Raw genomic sequence first — 17,541 nt, forward strand, 5'->3', positions numbered from 1 at the left:
ATTTTTTCACATACCTGTTAGCCATTTGTGTGCTTTCTTTTGGAAAATATCTGCTTGGGGCCTTTGCCCATTTTAAAATTGGTTTGTTTGCTTTTTCATTAATGAATTTTTCACCTTTCTTCTCTTTTTTGGCCTACCCTTCTACTAGATCTCACACACCTTAAGGGTCTGTGTCTTGTCTTACTCAGAATCTTAGTCACCCTGTTGCTTCTCACCCATCAGTAAAGACTTTACTGAGTACTGGTTCTTAGAGACCCACACACACACACAAAAAAAGTTTGGTGCCCAGGGATATTAGGAGCCACCTACAAGTTTGGGGCCCAGAGTCTCAAACCTCTTGAGGCCAAGCTGACCAGCTCTAGCTGCAGGACATGAGAAGCATCACTGGAACCCCAAATAGCCTGCTGTCCTGACCCCTTCCTGAAGGAATTTCTGTCTTGCCCAGATGGCCATCCTCAGGCTGTGCAGCCTACTTCAATAGTGGAGGTGACAGTCACAGCGGCGACAGTGGTCACATAGCAATGGGGTGATGCTTTTTTAATTGTCTTGGAGTATGGTACCAAGGCCTGAGAGTGCAGTGTCTTCCTGTAGTCTGGCTTACTGATGGCTCAATTAGGGGAGCAGTAGTACTGCATTGCCGCACACAGGCCAGCTTCCTAATTGAAAGCACATTTTTCCTCCAAAGTTGCAGCTGGTTTGGTTCTGCTCATGCAGAAAAGGATATAACCTTGCATAACATAGGAAATGAACGGTTGAGAGAGAAGCCAAATTCAATTTCAGTCAGATATGTTGAGGCCGAGCCCATGATCTATGGGAGCTGGGGCAGGAGCAGTGCGCATGTGGAAAGGCGCGCACTCAGCAGTCTATTAATCACTGCCGCCCGCCCGGCGCTGCTGCCCTGCGTACTGGGGGCCACTGCGCCCGCGCGCTCCTCAGCAAGGCTGGAGAGCAGCCAAGCACTCCAGAAGTTAACCTCTTAAAGACCCGGAGCTGCTTTCTGTTGAATAAATGTAATTTTGTGGTCAGAAATAAATGCCTGTGATGTAGCAGGAGCTTTGAAAACAACAGCGAGCCAAAGCTATTACAAATTGCTCTGTGTTGAGGAAGTCAACAGCAGACATCAAAATTCCGCGTGTACGGCAAATTGATTTCGGCCCAGAGCTCTGCAGCTATTCAATAAAAGTCCTATTAAACCATTGTATATAATGAACAATCCAGAGCAAATCTAATATTTTCAGTGGATAATTATTTTTAACATCCTCTTGGTAACCGTCAGTGGATTTCTTAGATATTTACAGCGTGCACCAAGTGGAGTAGGCCTTCCCAGCTGTTGTTCAGCCTCACAGCCTGGGACCTGGCAGTCAGGCGCCCCATTGCCTGGATGGCCCCCTGCAGTGGGGTCAGTAGCAGCTGTAGGCCAGTCCTGCTCATGAGGGAGGCCCATAGGGTTTCTGGAGTCACCTGGGGCCCAGCATATAGGCGGTGCCTGGGAAATGTTTGTTGAATTGACCTGAACTAGTTGAAATGGGCAAAGCAAAGTTCAGAAAGCTCTAGAATGGCTGAAGACAATGATGTATTGGCAAAGCTCACTTGAAATCTGAGGCTACAGAGACCAGAGAGGCACGGGTAAGGGGGGACTGGGACAGACCTGGCACCCCAGGAAGCCCTAGGACATGCTTGTTTCACTTTGTTTCTTGACAGTGTAGGAAACTGAGTCTTTGTCACCACCCAAATAACCTTGCGGCCAGCTGAGTCAGGCTTTCCTCAGCTACCACACTACACTGGGGCTGTGACCCCAGTGATCACACTGAATTTTAACTCAAGTATGTGATGCCAGCTAAATGAATGCAGATCCTGCTTCAACATAGACTAATAATTTAGCAGGGTGTGTATCCCCATGTGACCCCCAGTAAATGATAGATGGCTGGAATGATGGGTAGAAAGATGGAGGGATGGCTGGTTGAATGATTGGTTGATTGGGTGGGTAGGTGGAAGTGTGTATGAAAGGATGGGTCGGTAGGTGGACAGGTACTTGGATAGACAAATGTAGCAAAAGGGATAATTGGTAATGAATGGTTAGATGGAGGCAACGGATGGATGGGGCTGGGTAAGGATGAGAAAGGGATGGATTGGGTAAAGAATCCATCTATCCACTGTGAATGGACGGATTGAATATGCCTATCTGAGTCAGAAGCATCCCATGTTTTTTTTTTTTAAAGGCTTTGTGTTCCACCTGCTTCCATCTCTTTCCCAGTTCAAAGATATGAAGGTAATAGCACTTACCTCCAGTTACATGGTTGACTTTCCCTGGTTTTGACCTTCACAGGTCAAATGACCTCTCAGTGTCTCTATTACTTCATCTGATGGGCTTGAAGGGTTGGGGAAATGGATTTGCATGAAGATTAGAATTAGTATTATATGTAAGAATCAACTGACTCTTAATAGTTTGTTTTTTTTATAGCTAAAATTATCTAACTTAAAATATCCAGGCATATAGTACTTACTTGAAAATCATGGGATTTAAATTATGAAGGTTTTTTTATTTTCTGCAGATCTCTCTTCCCTTGGAAAAACTCAGTCTGGAAGTCAGTTAGGTTTTACTAATGTTCCATCAATTTAATATAGTAATTCCTAAATGAAATTGACACCAAGGACCAGATGACCAAAGTGAGGGCTTCGTGGACCTGAGAAAGGAGTGTGTAGACAGTTTGATCACAGCTGAGGACCAAGACATTCTGCACTTGAATTTGGAGGATTCCCCTTCCCAACTCCCACCCCCACTCCAATCTGCGCCTTGTTATGCTCTACAAAGCACCATTCCTATGATCACATGGCCTGCCCACCACCATATGCTGGGGATGCATCTGAGGCCAGTGTCCAGGAACAAGGCAATGGAGAGTGAGAGGAACAAGTGGATGCTGCATGTACCAGCGATGCCCCCATTCTGGACTCTCCTCCTACTCCAGTCCCAGCACCTGCTGGTCCCTCAATCCTTGTTATACTCACCCAAATGCCACCCTCCTGTCACTGCATACTCACCACCCCAGCAAACATTCCCAGACTAAAGGAGTCCCTCCCTCCCTCCCTGAGATCCATGGGCTCACCTGCCACCTGCAGAGACAGGGCTCACAGCAGGCCTACCAGATGGGCAGTGGACCAACTAGGGTCACCTCGGTAGAAGGGAGGCAGAATTGGGCCCAAATATTTGAACTCATTCCATCTGCCCCCTGGGAAAGGGACATGATCTCTCTTAACCAAGATTCTTCACCCACAAGGTCCTGTGCTATCCCACATGTCCCCTCTAAGGATGAACCTTCTGAGCCTGCTGAGTTCCAGCATGAAGGCTAGCAGCTGCTTGGCTGCCCTCTTTGCTAGGGAACAGAGCAGGCCCTCCCTACCCACCTGGCCTACCACTGCCTGGGGCTACTCTTTGTTCTTGTCCTTGAGCCCGGAGGGATAGGGCTGGGACAAGGGTTGGCTTGGGCCTTCTGGGCCCATGTCCAGTGGGAGATGGAGACTAACCTGGACAGCAGGCTCTTCTGAATCCCAGTGACACTGGCACAGCTGTTGGACAGAGGAACTAGGAGAGAGTATCTCTTAGCTCCAGCTGTGTGCTTCACTTCATCTTTACAGCAGCCCTAGGTAACCTTTTGAAAGCCACAAAGCTCATTAGCTGTAGTGCTAAAATCCAGACTTGAATGTCTGACTCCAAAGTCAGTTATTCTGTAAACTTTTGAGAAGTGTCTACAAACTGCTCCAGGAGTAAGAGAAAAGGGTAAAGAAGAGAGAAGCCCACTAGCTTATCAGCAGGGATGTAGAAAGGAAGGGAACCCATCCAAGGGTTGTTGGGCAGGGTGGGACAGAGCTATCTTCAGCAAGGAGCCTTTCCTTTCACCACCACTGTGTCTACCCCTCCCCCATGCCTTCCTAGTCTGGGACTGCTGATATTTGAGGACTTAGGAGACGAATCTGACCTAGAGACGTGAGCCTGCCATCCTCCAAGAGCAAGTGTCTGAGTGTGTGTGTGTGTTGAAAACTTAACAGGCAAGTGCCCTCTCTTAAGAGCACAGGTGTCCTGCCAAGGCATGGAGCAGCAGATAGTTGAGCTCAGGTCCATCTGTGATCTTCCCTAGTGTCCCTGTCACAGCACTACCACCAAAGGCTGGGCCCTCTCTGAAGTGTGGACACCTTTCCCTCACACTCCACCCTCCTGGGTTCCTGCTGAGAATAACAGAGAAACCAAAGGACGGATTACTGATACTAGAGTCAGACAGAACTAAACTTGAAGTTGACATCATCATTTAGCATGGTGACTGTGACTGAATCCATTCAACTTCTCTGTCTCATCCATGGAGTGAAACATCTCCCTCACAGAGCAGAAGTATTATATGAAGATATTTAATGATCATGGCATAAAAGTAGTGTTGGATGGTGGTAACTCCAGCTGTTGCTCATAGAATCTTCTAGATCTTTTGGCCTCTCATCCCAGTGCTACCCTGGGATAAAAGTAGTGTTGGATGGTGGTAACTCCAGCTGTTGCTCATAGAATCTTCTAGATCTTTTGGCCTCTCATCCCAGTGCTACCCTGGGATTCAGCCCATCCTTCAGGACTCTGAACTGTGTACCTGTTCCAAGTTACTGCAACTAGGCCATCAGAATTGATGGTCTTAGTCTTGTTTCTGACCAGGGCCTGTCTTACTCCAGGCCTCCATGAAGCTCCTTCTTTGGACATCTCAAAACCATTCAACAACACTGTCCTAGGTTGAACATTCCAAATGTCAAATGTTCCAAACTCCAAAATTTTTGAATCTTAAAATTTTTATGTTTTAGAGGATTTCAGATTTTGATTTGTTTTTAAATAAGGATTCTCAGCCATCAAAGTTCGTGCAGATAATCCTTGATCTGAAACATTTCAAAATCTGATATACTTCTGGTCCCACACATTTCAAATAAAGGATAGTCAATCTGTATTGCCAAAGACCATCTTTTCTTCACTTCCTGTTTCAGGAGAACCAGGGCTGATCTCCCCATGCCCTGTGGAGTTTCCCTCCTGTCCAGAATGATCTTGTGGGGGAGATACTGGAGATTGAACCCAGGCCTTCCTAAATGAGCTACAGTCCCAGTCCTACCCCCCTTTAATTCTGTTTTAAGACAAGATCTTGCTAAGTTGCCCAGACTGGGTTTGAACTTGCAATCCTCCTGCCTCATAGTGCTTGGATTATAGATGTGTCCCACTGTGACTGGCCAGAGTGATCCCTTCATGTCACTCCCTGATTGACATCGGGATGCCCAGGACTTTGCAGCATGAAGCTGCCACCCACAGTCCCTCCCTTCATGATCTGGCCTCTGCTCCCAGGTACTTCAGATCTCTGCACCTCTCTGAATGGATGTTCCATTTCACCATATCTCTGTCACAGCCCTTCCTCACCCCCAGACCCATCCTCTTCCAAATTCATCTCAGTGTGCAGAACATGGCACACAGCGGTGTCTGACCTCCTTCCGCTGTGTGCAGACTGAAAGAGGAACAGGAAGGAGTGTGGGTGTGGTTGCTTGTCAGTGCACACATAGTTCTGGAAAGATGTACAAGGGAATCTGTACCTCCAGGCCAGGCATTTAGAGGACAGATGGATGGGGATGGGATAGAGACTGACTTTATTTTATTCATTTTATTCTCTATGTATAGTTAAGTGATTTTATAGTATACGCACAAAGCTGTACAATAGTAACCCTAATTCCAGGACATTTTTATCAGCTCAAAAGAAACCTTATACCTATCAGCAGTTATTTCCCACGTACTCCATCCAAAGGCAACCACCAATCTACTTTTTTTTTTGGTACCTGGGATCGAACTCCTGTCCTTGTGCTTGCGAGGCAGGCAGCGGAACCACTGAGCTAAATCCCCAGCCCCTATTTTACTCTTAACATTTCCTATAAATGAAGTCATATTATATATAAAAAAAAGTTACTAGTTTCTTTTTCTTAGCATAGTTTTGAGATTCGTGCATATTGTAACACGTATCACTACTTCTTTCCTTTTTATAGCTGTTTACGAGTCTGTTATGTTGGGTGTGCCATGCTTTATCAATTCACTGGTTAATGGCCATTTGGATTTTGTTCCTCTTTTTGGCTATTCTGAATAATGCTATGAATATGTACCAGTTTTCATGTGTGTATTTATTTTTATTTCTCTTGGGTATATACCTATGAGTAGAATTGTTAAGTATATGCTAACTCTATATTTAACATTTTGGGGAATTGACAAGATATTTTCTAACTAGGTGTACCATTTGACATTTCCATCTGTAATGTGAAAGGTTTCTCTAATCTGCTGTAACAATTCTTATTATCTCTGATTATAGCTATCCCAGTGGAGTGAAATGGTATCTTATTGTAATTTTGATTTGTATCTCTACTGACTACTGATGTTGAGTATTTTTTTGACCGTGTGTGTGTGTGTGTGTGTGTGTGTGTGTGTGTGTGTGTGTGTGTTTTACCAGGGATTGAACTCACATCCTTGCACTTGCAAGGCAGGTGGTGGAACCACTAAGCTAAAGTTCCAGCCCTTGTGTATATTCTTTAGGGACATGTCTATTCAGATCCTTTGTCCATTTTTAAATTCAGCTAATTGTCTTTTTACCATTGAACTATAAAAGACCTATATATATTTGGATTAAAAAAAAAATCTCTTGTTGGATAGATGATTTGCAAAACTCTTCTCCCATTTTGTGGGTTGATTTCCTCTTTCTTGATAGGGCCCTTTGAAAAACAAAAGATTTAAATTTTATGAAATCTAATTCATCTCTTTTTCTTTTGTTGCTTGTGTTTTTGGTGTCATATCCAAGAAATCATTGCAGAAACCAAGGTCATAAAAATTTATATGTGTTTTCTTTTAAGTGGTTTATAGTTTTAGCTTTTACATTTGAGCCTTTGATTCATTTCAAATTAATTTTTGTATATGGTTTAAGGTAGGGCTCAACTTTGATCTTTTGCTTGTGGATATCCAGTTGAAAGAATATTCTTTTCCAGTTTCATTTTCTTGTCATTCTTATCAAAAGTCAGTTGATCATAATGTGAGGTTTACTTTCTGGGTTTTCATTTTTCCATTGGTTTGTATATTTAGCCTTATGTAACTACCGTAGTCTTGGTTAATGTAACTTGTAGCAAGTTTTAAACTAGGAAATATATTCTAGCCTTTTCCTTTTCAAGTCTGTCTTTCTTTCTTGCTTTCTTTCTTGCTTTCTTTCTTTCTTTCTTTCAGTTTGTTTGGGAATCCTTAAGTTTCCATATGAATCTCAGGATAAATTTGTATATTTCTACAATGAAACCACCTGGCTTTTTTCCTAGCACAGAGGATCAAACCTAGGGGCCTTTTACCACTGAGCTAAATTCTTAGCAGTTTTTATTTGGAGATAAGGATCTTACTAAGTTGCCCAGGTAGGACTCAAACTTGATATCCACCTGCCTCAGACCTAGATGGGATTTTGGTAGACAGGACATTGAATCTGTAAGCCAACTTGATGACTCTTACTATCATCACAATGGTAAGTCTTCAATCCAGGAAAAAATTCCATTTAATTTAGTTGCTTTTAACAATGTTTCATGGTTTTCAGAGTACAAGTTTTATATATCTTTTGCTGAATTTATTTCTAAGCATTTTATTATTTTTTGTTTCTATTATAAAACTGCTTTTCTTAATTTTACTTTGTTTCATTTTATTGCTAATGTAAAGAAAAACAATTGATTTTTGCCTATTGATTCATATTGTGCAACCTTGGTGAATACTGTTTCCATACCTTTAAACTTTTTTTACTCTACAACCATTATTTGTCACAAAAACAGTGTTTTAAAATCTTAGTCAGGCCTTCCTCCTTGTTGTCTTCTTCCTCAGAAGCCTTCCCCTCACCCCCACTGTGATTCATCTGCAAGTGGAAGGTACTGAGAGGGAGGAAGAAGCCACTACCTCATCCTTTCCCTTTGGGAGTAGAAGTAGGAGGCCCTGGGCCACCAGGATGGGACAGGACACTACGCATTCCTTGAGTGGTCTCATTGCAGAGTGAAGGCACGAATGAGCTAGTGAGTGAGCTGGCAGCCCGCCCTCCACCTCTGTGGAGCCCTCCTATATGCAGAAGTTCCTGCTGTTGGAGTTGTGATTGGCTGCTCTATACCTCCTACCTTCTGGTTCTGCCTGTACTCCAGGGCTAGAGGAGACAGCTAGTCCCTCCTCAGAATAGCCCTTGAGATCCTGTAGACGGTGGTGTGTCAGCTGTAGTGAAGGATCTGTGAATTGCACAGGAGGAACAAGGTGCTGGTTATGACTTTTACTACCTGTCCTGTTCTTCTGTCCTCTGCCACACATCTGTTCTTTGTGGCCTCATACCCTGGCCCCTCTTCAATTCTCATTTTTTATAGCACTGTCTTATTTCTTGGCTTCTCCAGGTTTCATCTCTTAGGAATTTGGTTGGATGCAGGGAGCAATTAAGAAACACTTCTATCTAAGCAATCCAGAGAAATTTGCCCCCCTTCTTTGTACTCACGAACTCTATAACAGGGTCAGGTGGACAGGATTCAGCCTCCCTGAGCACTGTGCTGGCTGCTGGAAACCAGAAACAGCATGATCTTGAGAAACTAAACTAATGGTGGCAGCTGGACCCACACATTTCCATTTTTTTCTCCTTCCCCCATGTCACCACAGAGGTGACCAGTATCTTGGGTAGAGGGCAATCTCCCATACCCAAGACCTCCCTTCTGCCCGCAAAATTATCATTCAGTAGCAGGAATGGGTTTCAGCCAGACACAAAATGAACACATCTCAGAGGGGAATTATCAGGCTCTTAGCTACCTTTATCTTTTTTTCAGAAAATATATGTCCTTTTACCTGGCTATATTCAGATAAAATTAGAACTCTGCAGCTTTGGCCTGTTTACATGTCTGTTTTGGGCAGGACCTGGGTCATCTCAGCTGACATCTATATTCCATGTGGCTCTGTGGACTGCGTTTTGCCCTTGAAAAAGCCCTGCAGCCAGACGGAGAGTGAGAAGAACTGTTCTCCCGTGCCCACTGATCTCTGTGGCCTGTCACCCAGCAGAGCACAGCAACATGACAGTTCTTATAATGGTCTGTGTTTATTTCTAAATTGTTAGCCTGTAAACTCCTGGGGCATAGGATTGTTCCTGAGCATGTCATTGCCACCATGGTTTCTCAGGGGTTAAGTGTCCAAGTCCCCCGGAACTTTAAGCATCTTGGCCCTCTGCTGGGGTTGACAGAAGAGGGAACAACCCATGGTATAGTGAGAAACAAGGACTGAGTTGAGGTTTGACCGTACCAGATGCCTGATGTGGATGATCTGAAGTTTCATTGTCACAGCTTCCAGGAGGGAGTCATTGCCCTCACGTGTCAGGTGACAAGACCAGGCTTAGCTAGCTTCAGTAACCTGCCTCCAAATCACTCACAAGCATGTCCCATAGCTAGGGCTAAAACTAAGTCTGTCTTTCTAACAGTGCATGCTCTCTTTCTGCCCATCATATGGCCTAGGCCTCAAACTCAGTGCACAGTGCCATGTTTCACCATATCCTCAATGACCCTTAGGAGCCTGGTGCTAAACAACTTGGTGCCTTTCCATATCAAAAAAGTAGAGCTGCTAACATGGCAGTTCCCCACTGTTTACCAACTGCCACTGTAACTTTGATCTTTACAATGACCAAGATCTGTCCTCCCACTCAGCAGATAAAGAAGCTAAGGCACAGAGAGGTGGTTCAGGGGCTCAAGTGGCATAGCTGTGTGAGGGGCCAGCACTGCTTGCCCCACACCTGTGCCTGGCAAGGCCTGAAGACACCCAGGAAGAGGCTCTCTTTCCAACCTGAGGGGCTTGTTACCTCTGAAGCCTTGCCTCAATGTCCTCAGAGTGTTGGGTGGCCAGCCCTTCTGGTTTTGGGGGTTCTTGGAACCCTTGTAAAAGTCCACATCATTGTCTATGTCTATGCCTCATTCCAGGTGGGCCAAGACAACCTATTGTGGGGTCCCTGGAGCCCCTGCATGCCTGCTAAAGCCTGCAGTACCTAGTATTCACCTTTTCACTGTGAGCTCATGCTGCTTGTTGTGGCACACAGACCCCACACCCCAGGTGAGGTTTGGAGGTCACCACTGTGACAGCAGAGCTGATGAAGAGCCCTGAAGTCTTCTCTTTTCCATAGCAGACATGACATCACTTGGCTAGAGCCCTCCTCCTCTTTGCTTAGCCACCAACCTGCCTCCGCCACAGTTTTCTCATTCTGACCAGAGCAGTTCCTATACCCTGGGTGACGCTACATTTGGGTCTCTTTAGACTATACTTGTGAGTGGTTAAAAACCTTTAATTACAGAATGACCTTCCCCATTCTGATCCTCTCTGTCTCCGTTCAGGAGCGCATCTGAGGGAGCCCAGGCCTCCGCCTATATCCTTCCCCTCTGCACCCAGCAGACCCCCCCACATACATAAAGCTGCCCTGTGTATGTAAGGCCTCCCCAGGTGCTGGGTACAGAGAGGGGAAGGTACCACTGTCCTGGCCCACTGGGGCTAGAGGAAGCTCAGGAGTCCCGTGGTGTGATATGGAAAATGGATAGAGGGATTTCTATAGTGCTCAGGAAGGCACAAGGACCCAGTGACCAGCAGTGCTGGGGGAAGGCAGGAAGTCTCCACAGAGAAAGTGCTACCTTAACTAGCTTATGAAGGGAGATCTGGAACTCTGTGACCTTAGGTGAGGGACATTTCTGGCAGAGGAACTAGCCTGGGAAGACCCAGAAGCATGAAGGAGTATGGTGTGTCGAGAGGCCTGCTAAGTGTACCCAGTATGGGATTTGGTGGTAGGGGTAAGCAAAAGTTCTGCTTGGAGGGTTCTGGAACTCCATCCTAAGAACTATGGGCTTTAGACTGAGGGTGGAGGTAGCTATTAGGGCAAGGTAGCCTTATAGCTCTTCCCGAGTCTTGTGATGGTGATCTAGGGCCATTGTGGAGTACATGTCACAGTCAATGGCAAGGAGACCTATGAAAAAGGTCCCCTGGGCACTAGTCTGCAGAATCCATGCCGAGAGTCCCAGGGGTTTCCTTTAAGGCTGAAACATCAAAGGAAGAAAAGAAATGATCATTCTGAAGTCAATTTCAATGACAGATGGTTCAGGGTCTTTTTACATGGATGTCATTTTAAGGTACAAACATACTCTAAGAAATTGTAACAGCCCATTGTAAATGCTGTTTAAGAGATAGTCTGTGGTGATTCCTTTTGTGCAGTTAACTAATGCTCTGAGCCTAAGAGTTCACCTCTCACAGACATTGCAAGATAAGGATACAGTTGAGATCTTAGCACAGGTCTTCTAAACACATAGGTGTTTCTGATGATCACCAACACAGAGCCAGCTCGCAGATCACTGTATGTTTCTACATCATCTGCCCCATCCAATCTCCCCAGGTTTCCCCCACACCAGCTGTTCTTACCACCCCTTCCCCTAGACATGGACAATAAAATCACAGCAGGCAGAGGCTCCACAGCAGGCGCACAATTTCACCATGCTTGTTGGAGTAAAATCTGGTCCTCTGATTTCCAGTTCGGTGCCCTTTCCACTCTGTCACACCATCTTCTCCCTTTCCTGCCTTGACAGAAGTAAGCAAAATAAATAAGCAAATGAAAATCTTTTATCTGTCAATATATTGGTTGTCTAGTCTTTGTTTTTATTTTGTACAACCATCATAGAAAGATGACCTGTATAGACTTGGGACCCATGACAGTCTGCTCTCACCGTATTGTGCTACAGTGACATCCCCAAGTCTCCATGGCCCATGACAGCTAAAGATTGTCTCTTGTTCCTACTCTGTGCGGGCAGTGGGTTGAGTGTGACCTGCCCCAGCACTACATATGATCTCATTCCCAAGTCCACATTGAGTCCACTTTACCAGGCCATGCTGTTTTTGTGACAGAAGAGACAAGCTCAGTGTCCAAACTGCTGTAGCTCTTAAATCCATGCTTGGGCATGGCCTATGGGGGCAGCATTGTCACCTCCATGCTGACATCAGTGGAGTGAAGCACCCACCTAGAAGGTGATATATGCCTCCAGCACCAAGACTGGTACTCACCCAGCCTTGTGGCCATGGACACAGATGTTTGATGGATAGGCAGGATGGACAGTACCTGGGAGCAGTAGCACTTTCTCCTAAATCTCAGTTCTCCCACAGAATTCTGTGAACTTGCTCCTCAGTGCTTGAACTCCAAACATGTATAGTACTATAAGCAAAGACTGAGATTTCAAGTAAAATACCTTCATATATACATTTGTCTTTAATTCCTATTGATAAAACTCAGCATTATGAAAGTAATGTTAAATTCTAGCACTGTGAGCTGGGGATTTAGCTCAGTGGTGCTGCCATCTGCTTTGCAAAGGTCAGGTCCTGAGTTCGATCCCCAGTACCAAAAAAAAAAAAAAAAAAAAAAAAATTCTAGCACCGTGAAATAGAATATGCTGGGCATCTCAGTGGCAAAAGACCAGGCGGAGACACCTCAAGATCACCTGGGGTGTGCACTGGGAATGGTGACGCTCCTGAGCTGTTATCCTGTCATAGCACACAGAACAAATGCTTACAACACAGAGAGCACTTTGCATATTACACATTTTCATAAAAGATTTGAAACATCTCCTTAGCTATCGGCTCACTTTTGCAGATGAGACAGTTGGCCAGCAGAGGTGGGATTTTATTCACATATTTAGAGTATGTTAGTACCTACTGTGTGCAAGTCCCTGGGAAGGAGAAGACAATGGAGCCTACAGCATGTGTGGACTTTCAAGGAATTTGGAATCTCCTGGAGGGGAGAGCCCCTGTCTGAGGTCCAGGCACTTGGGGACAATTCCTCAGGGTAGTGGGAGTGGCTGAAGCTGGGAGGTGGATCCTCGCTGAGCCCCAGGATCAGGGAACATTCCAAGTAGGCGCCTTCCAGGCTGAGTGGAAATTGCTCCAGCTTTCAGGGAACAGGGAGTGACTGGGTGTAGCCTGAGTTGGGGAGTGGCCAGAGGTGAACCTGAAAAGGAAGCTGGTCTCTTAGAGCTCTTAGAATGGGTTTTCCCCTTGGTGTACCCTGAGTGTCCTTATGGCAGCATATCTGTCCTTGACACTTGTAGGGAGAATCTCTACCCTAGGTTCACCCATGCATGTGAAGGAGCCACTGTATATCCTAACTCCACACTCTGCCTTTGGTCCTTGCCCTGAACCTTTTCCACAAACCTTCCCTTTATCAGGAGTTTCCACCTCGGCCGCCCCTCTAGCATGCAGCAGGTGAGCCCAGCACTGTGGAAGCAGGCAAGGAGGGAAGTCTCCCACTTCCCTCTGGGAATGCTGAGGGGCACATGGGAGGGTCCTGCCCTCTTCCTGGGAGGTAGCTGCATGGACACCTAAAGGAAAGCTCTCCCAGAGAGCAAAGTCAATGTCAGGTGGCACCTTGTTGTGCTGGTCACTGAGCATGTCCCTTGTGTTCGCTTATCTGCTTACACAGCACTGGCAGATAGGTGCTGTCATCTCATGGAGCTGGCATTCAGAGCCAGTTAGGTGGCTGTGGTGTCTGGGTGCCCCCGCCTCAACCCTACCAGCCTCAGAGAACCTGGTGCTAGGTCTGGAAAAGTGGAGCTTGTGCTTGGTCTCAGAGCATAGGCAGGTCTTCTGAGATGGCTTCAAACGCTATTCCAAGTAACCAGAAGCCAGGAAACAGGAAGTCACAGACTCAATTCTCAGGTGTCAGCAGAGAAAGAAAAACCACCACAGGAAAGATGAGCTGGGAAAGGGAGATAGACCAGAAGGCATATCGGACTATCTTGTAGCTGTGAAAGGAGCCAAATGTCAAAGTTTCTGAAGCCAGATTGTTCCAGGTGTTTTTGAAAGTCTTATAAGGAGGCAGAAAGGTTAGAAACTCAGCCACATATAGAATGAATAATCAGCATCTCTTAAGAAACTTCATACTCTAATTCCTTAATGAATTAATTAAACTCAATATCTTGTCCTCATCCTCTCTGGATTGAATCTAAACTTCCTTGCATTTAAGGAAAAGGGCTCAGAATCATGGTCCCTGAATTAATTTCCCTGGGCTTGTCATAACAAAGTACTACAACCTGTATGGCTTAAAGACCAGAAATGATCGTCTCAAATCCTAGCAGATGGAAGGCTGACATTAAGGGGTGACCAGCACCAGATACTGTACTTCTGTGGGTTGTGAGGGAGAATCTGTCCCAGGGTCCTTTCTTAGCACCTGGTAATTGCTAGCAGTCTCCAGAATTCCTTGCATGTAGATGGGTCATCCTGATCTCTACCTTCTTTTTTTTTTTTTTTTTTTTTTTTGTACCAGGGATCAAACTCGGGACCTTGAGCATGCGAGGCAGGCAGCAGCACCACTGAGCTAAATCCCCAGCTCTCCACCTTCGTTTTTGCCATGACCTTCCCTCTCTGTACATGTTGCTCTCTGTCCCAGTTTCCCCTTTTTATAAAATGATGGATTAGGGCCCACAGTAATGACCTCATCCCAGTTTGATCACCCCTAAAGACCTTATCTTTAAAGAAGGTCATATTCACAGCTGTTGAATTTTAGGACTCCAGTATCTTTTGCAAGTCACAATTCAACCTATTAGTATCCCCTAGGCCAGTGTGATAATGTCGATTATCAGCCACCACCCCCATGTACCCATGCTCACAGGAATGCGGACAGTGTTTGCAAGCTTCCAGATCTATCCTTTACCCACCATAAAGACCACCTTTATACCTTCAGGGGGACACCTGGGAAGTGTAAGACCCTCTCTAGGCCAAACCTGAGCAAATCAGAAAGCCTTTAGGTGGGTGCCTGGCAGGAAGCATGAGAGTAGGCAAGTGTACTCGGAATGTTCCAGACATCTGAAGGCAACCCCCCGAGTCCCATATTACCCCAGACCTCTATGTATGTGGTTGTTAAATGCAGTTGAACTTGTGTTGATAAGACATTTCCCAAAATTTATAACAGCTATTGAGAAAGATAAATATCTTAGCGAAAGAAAACACAGTGTAAAGTTTTATGTATAGTTTGATTTCCAATATATGCACACACATTTTAAATAGCTTTATTGAGATAGAATTCACATACCATATAATTCACCCTTTTAAAATCTGCAGTTTATTGACTTTCTGTGTATTCATTATGTGATGACCTTCACCATAACAATGTAGGACATATTCATCACCCCAAAAAGAATCCCACACACCCCCTTAGCTAGCCTCCTCCATCCATCCCATTTCCCACACAGCCCTAGACACTTTATCTCTAGTTTTCCTATGTGCCTACATTCCATTCAACTATTTTCTTAATTAAAAAAAAAAATGAAGAGAAATACAGACCAGACAGTATGACTTCCCCTGGTGCATGGCAGAATTTACAAATTTAACTTTCTTTTCTAAATGTTTCATACTTCTGAAAATGTATTGTTAATGATCAGGGAGTAGAAAGGAGAAATTTTTAAAAGAACTGTCTTGCGTTAATAGTCCTTGTGGATTATTCAGAACACTTAAATGACGGTCTTATTTTATAATGGGGAGATCTGAATTCTGAAAAGCTGACATCAGATTAGGATTTTGGAGCCCAGCTCATTAAGAATCAGCAATCCAGGGCCAGGGATTTAGCTCAGTGATTCTGCCGCCTGCCTTGTAAGTGCAAGGTCCAGAGTTCAATCCCCGGTACCAAAAAAAAAAAAAATGGAAAAAAAGCAATCCACAGCTTCTTCTCCTGAGTGCTTCCCCATCCTAGGTGGTTCCTCTGCTTGGTCACATGGCCTCTCAGCCCTTAACAAATTGTGGGGTGGCTCAGGTGAGAGACCCTGTAATTAGGCCGCATCCTTTGCCTCCTTAATAACATTGGAGACTGAGAGCAAGGGGACAGGAGAAATATATAATTTTGTGTCCTTTTCCTGAGCCAGTGTGAATGGGATGCATGTAAAATCTTGCACAGTGCAGATGGAAAAAGTGATCTATTGTCTTAGCTATTGTGTGATGTGAGCTAAATCCTGGAATGAGAGAATCCGAAATTGGAGACTCTTTGGACATATTTCCAGTTTGCTTGAGGGTTTTCACACCTCACCTTTCCTTGAGAAGAGGACATTTACACTGGGAGAAATGAGCTGGCTCAGTTCATGAGATAGACAATCCCTAGCCACAGTCACAGCCTCCATCTTTTGCCCAGGCTGGAAACTCAGGCAAGTCCTTAACTCATCTGTGCCTCACATTGGCTTGGGCATTCCAAGATTCTCTGAGTAGCCCCTTCCCTTCACATTGCCCTCCTGGACAAGGCCAGCACCATCTGAGCCATATCCTACTCTCTGCCACCTCCTGTGCTCCTGTGAAGTGGTCACTGACCAATTCACAGATAATTAATCTGCTTTATGTACTCCGATGGCCTCTTGTGATCTGACCCTTCTCACCTGCCCTGTCTTGACTTCCATAGCTCCTGCATGTATATCTGTGTTCCTTCCATTGAACTCTTACTGATCCCTTATATTCCATGGCATGTTACAGTTTCATCTGTGGGTTCTTAACCAGGAGTCCATGTGTAAAACATAAGTGGATATGTGAGGGTCTTAAAATAGAATACATGAGAGAAAATTCTAGGAGGAGGTCCTTGGCATTTATAAAATTCTTAGAGAGGATCTCCAAACTCCCAGACTTAAGAACTTTGCTCCAGATATGTTCTTCCTCTTACATATATAGCAGCTTACCTGTCCACCCTAGTGCACTGCTCTTGAGGACTCTGCTCAAAGGTCCCAGCCTCCCTTCCTGTCCCTTCCTCCATGTTCCATGGTAGCTGCTTAGCACACTCCCAGTTAAGATTTAATAGCTTGTTGGCTTACCTGTTTACCCACCAGACCAGAGCTCCTAGGTAGGTACTGTGTCTCCCTGCCTTACCCTCAGCTCTGCCTGACTCAGCACCTGGACCAGGAAGACAGAGACCGGGAAGAGTTCACTGTGAAAGGCCCCCCTTAGCCGTCACTTCTCAGCTTGGTGAGCCCTGCCCTTACCTCACTAGCAGGTCCTTACTAGGACCTGGGTCCACACGAGTGGTCCCTCTGCTATATTGGTGGGCACTTCTAAGAGGTTAACAGCCCAATAGTCAAGCATCTGTGAGGGAGATCACATTTGAATTTGCTGTGGGAACTCAATAGATACTATATAGATTTTTAAATTGCTTCTCAACAAATTTTGAGCTGTTTTTCTTCTTTCTTTCTTTCCCTTTCAGATTGATGCACTGAGTAAAAGAAGCAAAGAAGCTGAGGCAGCCTTCTTGAATGTCTACAAGAGATTGATTGATGTTCCAGGTAAGCATGGACCCTGGTAAGCCCACTTGCAGGGCACCTTGTCTGCTGAGATGCTGGTGCTCAGGCTTGTTCTTCTCAGCTTTCCTTAGGGGAATGGGCCCTCAGAGCAGCTTACCCCAGGAAAGCAGCAAGTCTTGGGAACACAAATACTCCAAGCCCAGACTTTTAGGGATAGAAATTCATTGCATCTATTAGAGTAATAAA

At 45.2% G+C, this 17,541-nt stretch overlaps 1 protein-coding gene across 2 annotated transcripts in view; it reads left to right on the forward strand.

The window, feature by feature from the left end:
- Positions 1 to 17,541, forward strand: part of Cux1 (cut like homeobox 1) — a 353,130-nt gene that overhangs the window by 177,085 nt on the left and 158,504 nt on the right. For both annotated transcript variants that reach the window (XM_010618936.3, XM_010618935.3), the window contains exon 4: positions 17,259 to 17,337. In XM_010618936.3, the coding sequence (XP_010617238.1) occupies positions 17,259 to 17,337 (79 nt within the window). The remainder of the gene's footprint in view (positions 1 to 17,258; positions 17,338 to 17,541) is intronic.

Source organism: Fukomys damarensis, unplaced genomic scaffold, assembly GCF_012274545.1.
Source record: "Fukomys damarensis isolate Sample0158 unplaced genomic scaffold, DMR_v1.0_HiC HiC_scaffold_17, whole genome shotgun sequence".
Taxonomy (NCBI): domain Eukaryota; kingdom Metazoa; phylum Chordata; class Mammalia; order Rodentia; family Bathyergidae; genus Fukomys; species Fukomys damarensis.